Source organism: Neurospora crassa, linkage group I, assembly GCF_000182925.2.
Source record: "Neurospora crassa OR74A linkage group I, whole genome shotgun sequence".
NCBI lineage: Eukaryota > Fungi > Ascomycota > Sordariomycetes > Sordariales > Sordariaceae > Neurospora > Neurospora crassa.
The window spans coordinates 260,240-271,950 of NC_026501.1; the positions used below are offsets into that span (position 1 = coordinate 260,240).

Sequence of the window (11,711 nt, forward strand, 5' to 3'; positions counted from 1 at the left end):
TTCGGCTTTGATTTTGGCTTGGGCGGGGGGGAATCCGTGGTCACTGTGCCGGGAAAGTGTCGGCGGGTCTTCTGTTTCTATAGGGCAATGCAATGCGCTCGTCGTCGTTCAAGGGCGTAAGAGCGGGAGGGCTGGGATCTTGCGCGCTCGTGGAGCTGGGCGGGAATGGGATAGAACGGATATCCAGGTTTCTTCCTCATCGCCAGTGTCGTTGGTCAACTCGGTATCAGACAAGAGGCGAAGATGAAATGACCTGACGCTATTATTACTTCCCGGGATGCTGTTGTTCGGAGTCGAAAGACCTTTTGTTGAAAACGCCAAGTGCCTAATGGAGACAAATGCACGCCCATGCCCACAGGCAGACTCGTACCATCGTGTGTTTTGCCAGAGGAAATTCAGCAGCTTTCACGGCGGGAACTTCGAGAGGGAAGTAAGGGGTCAATTGGCTACCCTGATGGTCGCTTACCTAGCCTGCCACCTCCCACCTTGCCGCTCCTCACCCCAACTCCCGCCGGCAACAGGTTTGGGGTATACAAGACCTTTCTTCTGCGCACATTCCCGTGGTCCGTTGGTGTAACGGTCAACACTACCTATCCTGGCGTAATCTAGTCGTGCTGGACGCGTCATTACGGTGGGGCGGAAGATACCGGTTCGAATCCGGTACGGACTACACTTCTTTTTTCCTTTTTTTTTTTTTCTTTTCCTACCACTAGACACAGGCAGATTGAATTGAATAGATGTAGCTACCTTACTTACTTAGTACTTTACTGCGTACCGGTTTCCCCCTCACTTGTACTTAGTATTTTTTCTACATCTTATATATTCGATTTGTACGATAGCTCATACTACCTAGTACGTCGGGTTCATTGCGGACTCTTCTAACAAGTTCCGACATGCAACTGCATCCCGGATTCCACTCGACCTCCAGCTAACAGTTACGGTATGTTGTGTTGGAGTTGGCACCAGGGAGGTAGGCTAGTTTATACGTCTCTAGTGAGCCTATTAGTTTTCTTCAATTTGTAACCTGCAATGTTTACCTATTTTCCGAGTCTAAAGTGGTCGCAATTGTTTCTCCTCTTCGCAAGTCATTGTGCTAAGTTGAAGGCTATTCTACCAGTGCCTGCTGCTGTATCAGGTTCCTACCGCTTTTGCCTACCGTTCCCGTCTTCAGGTTTACCGGGCCGCTAGGTTCACTACACGTCGCCTACTTAGCCAGCGGCCTATGCACTGGGTTTAGGGTATATAAGGTACCTTTTACACCCCTCTTCCCGTGGTCCGTTGGTGTAACGGTCAGACACATCTTAGCTGATGCTTCGTCGCTCTACGCAGCGGCCTACTGTCCAGAATAGAGGTTACCGGTTCGAATCCGGTACGGGCCACACTTCTTTTTTTTCCTCTTACTTCTTCTCCCACTACGCTAGATATCTTTTTACTTTGTTCTTTACTCAAATCCCTTTCAGTTTACATCTATGTTACCCCTCGTTCACCAAGCCTCGATTGCTTATACGCTACCTCCACAATGACTGTAATGTCCCCTAGACGCAACCTTATCATCCCTAGAATCCCTCTCAACAAAACGGACTTATAACTTGTCGCTTTGACGAATACTCTTGACCATTACCGGCTTCCCTTTCCTCGTTCTTCATTGATTCTTTTGCACACAAGTGACCATCTTGCAGACAGCCGTCTGTAGATACATTTCAACGCCCATTATTCGTCATCTAGGATCACGTCCTTCGTCCCGTCGCCGCTCTGTTAGGATGGCCAGTTCATGTGATCCTTATGAGCTCTTATTAATTTCCTCGCTCAACTTGTCCAACATTCCGTCTCTAACATCCACAGCAAGGTGACGCTGCGACAACGCCTTCTCTGGCCATTCCCTCCACACGCACGCAGCAGCGTCGGCGAGAGCAGGGCCAAGAGCACTACAGCGAGGACTCCATCTGATCTCAAGCTGACACCCGCGCGACCGCAAGTAATGCGACTGCCAGATGATGGCTCGCACCAGCGGATTTGAAACCTTGGACCACAATCTCAACGTAAACCCCTTCGGCGGATCAGAAATGATACCTTTTTCGATCCTCTCCAACACACAAGTTGCATCCGAGTAGATAGTCACGGCCGACGTCGGGGGCTGATGTTTGTCAATATATCGAATCGCTGTCTCTTGGGCCTGCGATACGGCTGCAAGCTCGACTTGAGGTACTGAAAATACTTTCCTGGACCCATAACACAGGACCGTGAAGTCCACAACCCGAGACGGGTCATCGTAAACTTCCCCTTCCTCCTCGAGAACATAGTCATTGTCGACGCCCTGCTGTAACGCCCTGATTTTCGGGTTGTCGAGCAATCGAATGGGGTTTTTGTAACGAGATACAAAAGGGATTGTATCGTCAAAAGGGTTCCTGAAGACCACCCTATAGCCTCCATTTGTCCAACCCTGGTCCAATCTCCTACCCGAAAGGCCCTGGATTGATCCATCCACAAAGAAAACCAGCTGAGGTACACCGTTGATGGAAAAGCGGGCCTGGGATGCCTCTCTCGCGGTACGGGATGCTCTTTGCTTATCTTTGTCGATCGTGATTGTTCCCGCATATGAACGCGTTTCGTTCATCCAAAGGGCAATTCTGGGATCCAGTGAAGGCGTGGGAGACGAGATCAGAAGCTTCCGAGCGGTGGCGACAGGGCCTTCGTCGGTGGACTTTAGGGCTTCCGTTCTTGGAGGGGCAGGAGTAGATGAGGCCGATTGTGGTACCAGATTCCTCACCTCCTCGGGGTACTCCTTCGAGTCATTCGGCCCCGCATCTATTCCCTTCTCTACTTGACTACCAGCCGGAGATTGGCAGAATAGCCAGGAGGAATAGCTGGGAACCTTTGCAAGGCACAATGAGAGTGAGGGCGACAGGATACAAAGTTGTGGATGCTCGAAGTGGAGGATGATATGCCCGGCGATATAGCATGGCGGATTGGCGGTCAAAAGGTTTGATGATCGGGGACGAAGGCCGGCTGTTCTCTCTACGCGGGGTGCAAAGATTGGCGGCTGAAGGCAGCGTTGGATGAAGGAACCACGACGGAAGAGGAGATGGTTGACAAAAGGGGAGGGAACCGGCAAAGGCTTGCCACCGGCAGATATGATGCCCGTGCACATGTCTTGGCGTAGCCGTATTTCGACTTGTCAGCGTCTCAGGGAAAAGATTTTATGGAAGAAAGAGGTTACCGGATATGAAGATATCTGTTTTGATGGGAGAGTGCTTGATTCTGGGGAGGAGGAAAAGTTGGAAAGCCAAGCCTGAGAGCTGGGGCGGCCCTGAGTTTATAAACAATATTTATCGTCATTGTTGGTCAGAGATGAGCATTGTCCGTCTAGCTGTCGCTGCCTTGGCTCATTCTTTCACCTTCGATGTCTTCTTGTGAAAACGTCGTGGTTGGAACACTACGTAAGTTGCTCGCTAGAGCACGATCGGTTCTTGATCCACCAAATCCCAGCCTATATGGGCCCTGTGTTCCTGAGGATGGTAATATAACCAAAGACTTTCTTGGTCCTGCCTATCTTGTTAGCAGGAAACATGTTGTACGTTGGGTTACACTTGTCACAGGTCGAATGGTCTTGGCGAACGAAAGTTTAGGGCATCCCGTCAGCACTAACGAAGGAAGGAAGTCCGCCGTGTCCGTCAAATACACTTGTATCTTGACATCCTTCCACCCCATAGATTGCTCTTCTCTCTCTGTTCAAGATCTCGCTGGTTCTTTCTTCAGTCATGACGTTCTGACACGCTTCCACCCATCGGAGATCAGACTAATCTTCTTCGCATGCACTTTCCTCCCACGAGTTACCTTCTTCGTCCCCTTCCGAAAGCGACTCCTCCGGCTGCTCTTCTGGTTCCCAGTTGATGACATCGTCAGTCCACTGGTGCAGCTTTTCCAAGATCCCATCTCTCTCTTCAGCAGGCAGGTTTACCTGGCAGAACAAGCTTTCCTCCCAGAACTTCCACGAAGAGGCTGCCGCATCAGCCAAGGCTGGTCCCAAAGCGCAGCAACGAGGGTGCCAATGGATGTCAAGCGTGCAACCGTGGTCATACAGGTAGTGAGACTGCCACACAATGGCTCGCACTAGCGGGTTAGTGGACCAGCGGAAGAGACTTCCTTCGTCACTGTCCAGAGGAAGGATTCCATACTCGAGTCGCTCAATGGCTTGTGCAGAGTCTGTGAAGACACTTATCTTCATAGAGTCCGGCTGATGCTCGTCTAGTAGCTTTATACCTACCTCCAAAGACTGTGCGATTGCGGCCAACTCGACATGTGGAACAGAAAGGGTTTTGGTGGCGAATTCGAGGATGGTGAAGTCTGTCACTTGAACGAGATTCTCGTCTCCTTCCTCCGGCTCAGAAGTGAAGGCCTGCTGGTGCTCTCGAACGGTTGGCTCCTCGATAAAGCGCGCTGAATCTGTTTGCGAAACAAAAGGGGTTGTGCGGAGGAATGGATCACGGAAGGCTACTCTATAACCTCCATGCTTCCACCCTTGTCCCCTTATGTTCTTGATGGAACCGTCACAAAACAAAGGGAGTTGGGGAACTCCCTGAATCTCAAGTGGTCCATGTGATGCACTCAAGGCGACAGGAGATGCTTTCTCTGGATATTCCTGGAAGATGGCACCTGCGAAGACGCGATCCTCTTGTTGCCAGAGAGAAATGCGAGTATCGGAGAAGGAAGTATCCGACTCTTGTTCATTGCTGATTTGCGAGGTAGGACTTAGCTCGTAACGAAAGTGAGCGTCACCCCATCCCCAACTGACAAAATCCATATTGCCATCATGGTTTCCCTCATTGCTTCGGTCATCTTCAGTCTTGTCGTGGTCACCTGGTTCATCGTCTTCCGTCAGGGCCATCTCAGTGTCCGTTCCGAAGGTCTCGCTTTCTGGTGCACGAGAAGGGCGCTGGTCTACGAGCGCGCTGGAAGACGGCCTTGCTGCGGTATTCGTGTCTGGCTCGGAACCAGAAGTCGAGGCAATGTCCACAGGGGCTGCTCTCAAACCCTTTGATGGCATTTCACCTGTAGAGGCATCTTCATCTTCGACCCGAGGCCGCTGGTCAATATGGCCGTCAGAGGAGGGAGAGGTAGAAGCCGTGCGTTCGCGCTTTGTCGGTGACATTGTACTCTATATAAAAGTCTAGAAGAAAACTGTCAGCAGTGCTCACCGAAGGGGCAGTGAGAGCGGAAATTTCGAGGCTTTTTAAGCGAAACCAAAGAATGAAGACCAAGGGAGACCAAGGCCGGTTTATTTGAGGATTGTCATGATGATCTTTTGCGATCCATGTTCTCTGACACTTGCTAGGTGCGTCATATAGAAAGTGCAGCATCGGGGTGACTCACGTTGACTCAATTGGCTCTTGATCCCTTTGGCAGATACGGTATCTGGCTGAGGCTTTGAAATTTGCTTCCGCGTCTTAGAGCGAGCACCTCGTCGTTGATGAGTGCGAGAAGATAGATCCGAGCAGAATACGGCGAGAGAATGAAGGGGCCTTGCCGTCTGGGACAAACGAGACGGCTTGGAAGTTTTTGAGGCAGAGAATTGAACGAAATGAGGCAGAGACGAAGATGGCAGGGCCGAGATAGAAAGAGGGGTAAGATTGTGCAGCCGGGAAAGAAGATGATGGAAGGAGCAATGTGGGCGGGTTGAAAATCCGGGTGTGTGATAAGCGAGCTGGACCATGCGATAGTACGATGGCCTAGTGCAGGCCGCTTCAGTGGTTGTCACTAACAGCTGGGATCCACATGCAGATAGGTGTGAAAAGTCCACGATGTGTAAGCGATAGTGTGGTCCTCTAAATTCAGTGTGTACAGCAGAAATACGCTAACAAGTCTGCACTGCATGCAGCGCAAGAACCGAGGTTGTATTTCCGACGGCGTCCGTTAACAACATAGTCAATCATATAAACAACCCAGAAAACGAAAGCGAGCCCTGTTGAAGATTAGATCTCATAGCAGCATTGCACCCATCTGTGATGACGGTCAAGTATCGTTTTGGACAAAATACTTCATCGTGAGGAAAGCAGTACAGGACTGCAGGAAGGGTTTCCAGTTGCGATAGGTCGGCACCGGATGCTGTGAAACTTGTGGTTTTTAGTGGAAATAATTATCTTGTAAGTATTGGAAAGCCTGGTGTACATCCGCAAATATATTGACTGTAAACCTGAATCGAGATGGTGGATGGAATCGTGATGCATCGACTGGGCAGGCTAGAAATGGCAATTCGAAGCCGAATCAGCGTCCGGCCCAAGAAAGAAAGTAGGAAAAAAAGTCGAAGCTATCGACGGTGCTCATAGTAGAGAACAAAGGGCGAAGAAAAGCAAATAAAAAAAAAACAAAAAGCTCAGTCCGATAAGACTCGGAATCGAACTCGCAATGAGTCGACTCTGCACGAGCCAAATGGCACCTGCGAAAACACCACGCATTTTCTGGACCCAGCGCACTACCGCGTAGGCTACTGAACCGTAGTAGAAGGTTCACACTTTAGTACTTATAAAGTAGGTAGTCCCAGTACAGGTCCTGCTACTTGTTGCATTCTCTTGTGCATAGGTACGTAAGCATTCTTAGTAAGTAGGCCTAGCATACATTATGAAGGATGTTGCGTTACAAAAGATCGAGTGAAATCCATGCATGGGATCGGCAAACATAGAACCGAATGAATAAAGAGAAGATACAGAAAGAAGCAAAAAGAAAATAATAAAAAGCTCGGACTGATCAGATCGGGAATCGAACACGGAAGGTTCAACTCAATACCGACCTGAAGGCAGACCTACGAAAACACCAGCGCATTTTCTGGACCCAGCGCACTACCACGTAGGCTACTGAACCGTGGTAGAAGGTTTATACTTTAGTACTTATATGTAGCGCTGTATTCAAATTAAATATAAATAAATATCGATCTGTATTTATTTGAGTGGGTTAAATATGAAATCGTATTTATTTGAGTTGACATCTATATTTATTTGGTTAAATATTTGAATTTGTAAAATCGTGATTTTGAGCGCTTTTGAACCCGGATTTTGCACTTTTCTTTACGTATGGCCTCCCCAGACCTCCCTGAACCTCACCAAAGCACTGGATTCTCCATCCGAGACGTTGTTGTTGTCGTCAGTTCCCTAGACCCTATTTTAGTTATACCTTTTAAGCCCGTTTCCTAGCTAGAACTTCAAACTCTCGATAATATTAATAAATTCAGTAGAAAGACTATACCTCTAGCTATTAATAATCAATTTAGTACTGCTAAAAGACTACTTACAATCGTCTACTATAGTAGGAATTGAGTAATAGTTAAATACTATATGTATTAAACGAGGGTATAAGGATTAGTTAGTTTTCTACTAGTCGATTATATTATTAATAGCGTAAATATTATTGTTGAGGTAGTATTGTAGTTTATCCTCTTTCTTTGGGTATGAAGGGAGGGTATTGTAGAAATTAGGATCGATGAGCTAGTTGTTGTTGGTTAATTGAGTTTATTGATTATTGGTATTAGTTAGTAAATTATTGAGAAGGGCGTTGGTATAGCTCTTATTGTATATAAGTTGGAAATTTCCGATAGTCTCTTTATATTTGTAATTAGGGAGATACTTTACTACTTATTTACTATAATAATTAGGGTGTAGGATGTAAGTAATTTAATATAAAGTATTCTCCTTTATTAAGTTTCGATACTTCTTTAGCTTAGCAATAATTCTATTAAATATTAAACCAACGTACTTTATACCCTTATTAATTAAATCGTTAGTATAGTCGATTAGAAGTTTATTATTTTAAGAGGAATTAATTTAAAAAGAGGAGGAGGAGGAGGATTGGATTTGTAAAGTATATATATAGTACCATTAGGTATTAGAGATTACAATATTAGACTTTAGGATATTTAGACCCTTAAATATATTAAAAGTAATCTTTTTATTGAATTGTACCCTCTTATTATTGAGAATAGTAATAAAGCGATGTAAATTGGGTATAATAGTTGAGAAATATAGACTCCGCTTTTTAAACTTCTTAGTAAGGTTTTTAAAGTAATATATTATATTTATAATAGAAGTAAGGATAGCCTAATTGTTATTATTAAGTTGATCTTTTTAAAGAAGCTTCTTCGATACGTTGGGATACTATATAGTTTTATTAACGTAGTAATTAATAAAGTAGCGAAGCTTTTAAATATATTATATTATATAGTAATTTAAATTCTAGTACGTTGTATTATTGAGGATAATGCTAATAGTAGGAGATACCTTGTTTTTTTTATATGTATGCTTAAGAAGGGGGAGAGTTTATTATTAATATTAGAGTATTACTTAAGTTATATAATTTCTTAAAACTTCGTTCGTCTTTGGGGGCTTTATTAAATAAATTGTATAATATTATAAAGCTTTTTAACCGGGCCTTACTTACACTACTCCTATAGTATAATATCTTCTTTAGTAGTAGAAAAGCGGGAAAAAGGATAGTTGGTATTAGTAGTATAGGATTAAAATAGTTTAATAGCGGCCTTCGCGCTAAGATTTAAAATGTAACCGAAGTAGTAGAAACGATAATGAGGTACCTTTATTTCGATTTCCTTATTTGAAAGAGAGGGGTATAGTCCCTTGAGGATATAATAAATATAGTAGTTATTAGAATTAATATTATTATATTAGAAGAAGCCGATATTGTTGCTTTTAATTTTATATAGCTTAATAACCCGTAGAAGGGAGGTTGTAATATTCTTACTACTATAATTGTTATAGATTTAAAAGAGGCTAAGTAAGTTATTCCTAATAATCTTAAGGTAGTCGATATAATAAACGAATATCGAGAATATAGTAAGACTATTTAGGAAGGTTTAGAAATTAAAAGAGATATATTTCTAATAAGGGGATTTCTCTAAACGCTCCTTTAGATAATTGAAGTAGTACGTATACTTATTCTTTATCTATATTATAAGGCTATATTGCGATTTTAGTAGTAATTTGGTAGCTATATTACAATTTATTAGTTATAAAAGCCCTTGAAATGCTTTATTTTTGATGAAGTTGAATAGGAGGCGCGCTATAATAATTATTTCTATTAGTAATTCGCGAAATACTTCGCCGACCGGCTTAATAATAGGGAGGTTAGTTTATTGTAGTTGTTCTACAATAGAGCGAGCTTTCTTAAATTCTAGTTGGTTAGTATTATTGCTAATAGGCTCTTTAATTTTATAAACCCGTTGGAGGTGGATAAGAGTCGAGCTAGTAGTATAGAGGATATAGAATTTATTATATAAGTTATAATATTAATAATTATTAAATTTATTATCTCCTAAGATTTTGATTAAGTAAGTACTATAGTCGCCGACCTAGGAGCTTCGCTTAGAACGTTTATATAGCTATGCCTCTAGTATATATTATTCTCTTTGCTAAGTAATTTTTAGTATACGTTTAATATTTTTAGGTAAATTATTAGGGTAGATTGCTTTTAAATAATTAATTTATCGACGGAAGGGGAGACGGCGTGTCTTATCGAACGCGTTAACAACCTCTACGTACGTAATCGAGTCTTTAAAGGAGATAGTAGGTATATTGCCCGCGGTGGACGAAGTTTTAGGGTTTTTAGCGACGGGTATTTTGACAGCGGTGGCGATAGTACTAATAATACTAAGTAGTTATTAATATTAATCGATAATAAGGGAGAGGGATAATTAATAATTATTATAAGCGATTTAGCGTAATAGCGTGTAATAAGGGTTAATTAAGTGAGTTGAGTTAATTAGAGTAGAAGGTTAGCGATGTAACTTAAGAAATGCCTAGAAAGTAAGTACTTTAAAATATTAGAAATTTACACTCGATGTAGGCTACTAGGCGCGGTCTAAGCGGCTAGTCTAGGCGGGTAGGGAGTAATTGGGGTAGCCCCGGTAGTAGCAATCCTTAGAGGTTAAAAAGGGTGGGTTTTGTTAGTTTAAACCCTAACCTAAGGATTCTGCCGATCGGGACTAAAGGCGGCCAAATAGACCAAATCAAATATAGATATATATTTATTTAGCTAAATCAAATACGGTCACATATTTATTTATTTATATTTGGTTATTTATTTATATTTAGCTTAGCGATTTGATTTGAATACAGCGCTACTTATATAGTCCTAGTAGGTTGTACTGTTGGAAAGGTGAGGCCGTGCCTATTTCCCGTGTGCTCACCTAGAACATGCATCAGTGTAAGGGCTCGCTCCTTCCACCCGACCTTCACTCTCCAGCCTGCGAGCATTACTCCCCGCTACTAGGCCTATCCCGCCCCCCATCGAACATCTGGGTATCCTAGCCTACCCAGCCAGCAGTCATTCCCACTACGCTACCATAAAAATGAAATTACTTGCCCACACCCCCCAAAAACTTAAATATACCCACTTTTACAGCCCAATAGCTAATATGTAAAATATCCCGTTTTAGCTGTAAAAATCGTAATTTTTCATATCTTAAAGTAGGTTAACCCAATAAATCCCTAGTAAATGCTATATAAATTTTAGTCTTCAGCGGGTAAGTAAATAAATCTAATAGCGCCAATCTAATATAGTAATACTTTTATAGTATTAAAGGTACTCTACTCTAGATACTTATATTTAAAAACTCTAATTTTAAAAAGAGTAACGTTAACTTAGAAAACTCGTTAGAGAGGGAAGAGAGGGCTAAAATCGATAATATTTCAATAGTTTCTTCCTTTCTTATTGCCTCCTCTCTCGCCCTCTACTCTCATACCTTCGCTACCCAATATCTCCCTAACTCATTATCATCCTCCTCCTCATCGTTGTTAATTACTTCAATATAACTATGTACCTTACTCTAAGTACGAATACAAGCGTTACTTATATTTATCTCCTTAATATTAGGACCTAATTCATATTAGGAATAATTATACTATATTAAAGCTTAAATAGTACTAGGGTTATATAATTTACCCTTAACTCTTCTAATTAAAATCGCCTTACTTAATTATAATCTAGCTAATAGTACTACGAATATAGGTTTACTACCAAACGGCCCCCTTTACTTACGTAGGCGGCCTTTAGGGACTATTTGAACAATTAATTTATATTTAAAGTATTTATTTACCGCATTCTAATATAGGAGTTAGTATAGGAGATGCCCGGGGTATAGATATTAATTTATACAATATTAACGTAAGTACTAAAATAGATAGTAAATTTCTTTAGTTATTAGGACTATTTTCCCCTCTTTTAATAAGACTTCTATTTTATAGGTATAAGGTAAATTATATTAGGCTCTAAAGCTATTTAAATAAGGTTTGAAAGGAGTATTAAGGAGTCTTAATTACTTTAAGGGTAGTATTATATTAAGTATATAGTATTAGTAGTCAATAAAATTAAGTGCCTAAATAAATAACTCGTACGGGCACTTACCCATCCACTCATAATTAACCTATTTAATACGTACATAGGTATCCAACTTTATTAATTTATTTATATATACTTTATAGTAGTAGTTAATATATTGTAAGTAAACTTTATATACCTCAATTAAACTACTACGAACTAAAAGACTATAATTCTTTAAAGAACTATTATTAGCCTCATTTAGTAACGTTATTCTTTATCCCTAATTAAAGTAGTACTTTATATAATAGCCCGCTTATTCCTTCTTATAAAGTAATAATAATTCCCTAATTTATAAAACAATATTTTCCTACTTAGTAAATTAATATTATAGA

The 11,711-nt window shown here is 41.9% G+C and overlaps 2 protein-coding genes and 2 pseudogenes across 4 annotated transcripts; 2 read left to right on the forward strand and 2 right to left on the reverse strand.

Moving 5' to 3' along the window:
* Positions 1–562: 562 nt before the first annotated feature.
* On the forward strand, positions 563–670 carry NCU15002 (annotated as a pseudogene). Its single transcript has one exon. The product of its transcript is annotated as a tRNA-OTHER (tRNA).
* A 602-nt stretch (positions 671–1,272) lies between these two features.
* NCU15003 lies at positions 1,273–1,379 on the forward strand (annotated as a pseudogene). The gene has a single exon. The product of its transcript is annotated as a tRNA-OTHER (tRNA).
* A 401-nt stretch (positions 1,380–1,780) lies between these two features.
* On the reverse strand, positions 1,781–3,148 carry NCU08102 (hypothetical protein; the record flags this gene model as incomplete). Its single annotated transcript, XM_960140.1, has 1 exon — positions 1,781–3,148. One exon carries the CDS (start codon positions 3,146–3,148, stop codon positions 1,781–1,783), a length of 1,368 nt encoding a protein of 455 aa, XP_965233.1.
* Positions 3,149–3,796: 648 nt separating this feature from the next.
* On the reverse strand, positions 3,797–5,149 carry NCU08103 (hypothetical protein; the record flags this gene model as incomplete). The annotated part of the gene is made up of 1 exon (XM_960141.1): positions 3,797–5,149. One exon carries the CDS (start codon positions 5,147–5,149, stop codon positions 3,797–3,799), a length of 1,353 nt encoding a protein of 450 aa, XP_965234.1.
* Between the last annotated feature and the right edge of the window lie 6,562 nt (positions 5,150–11,711).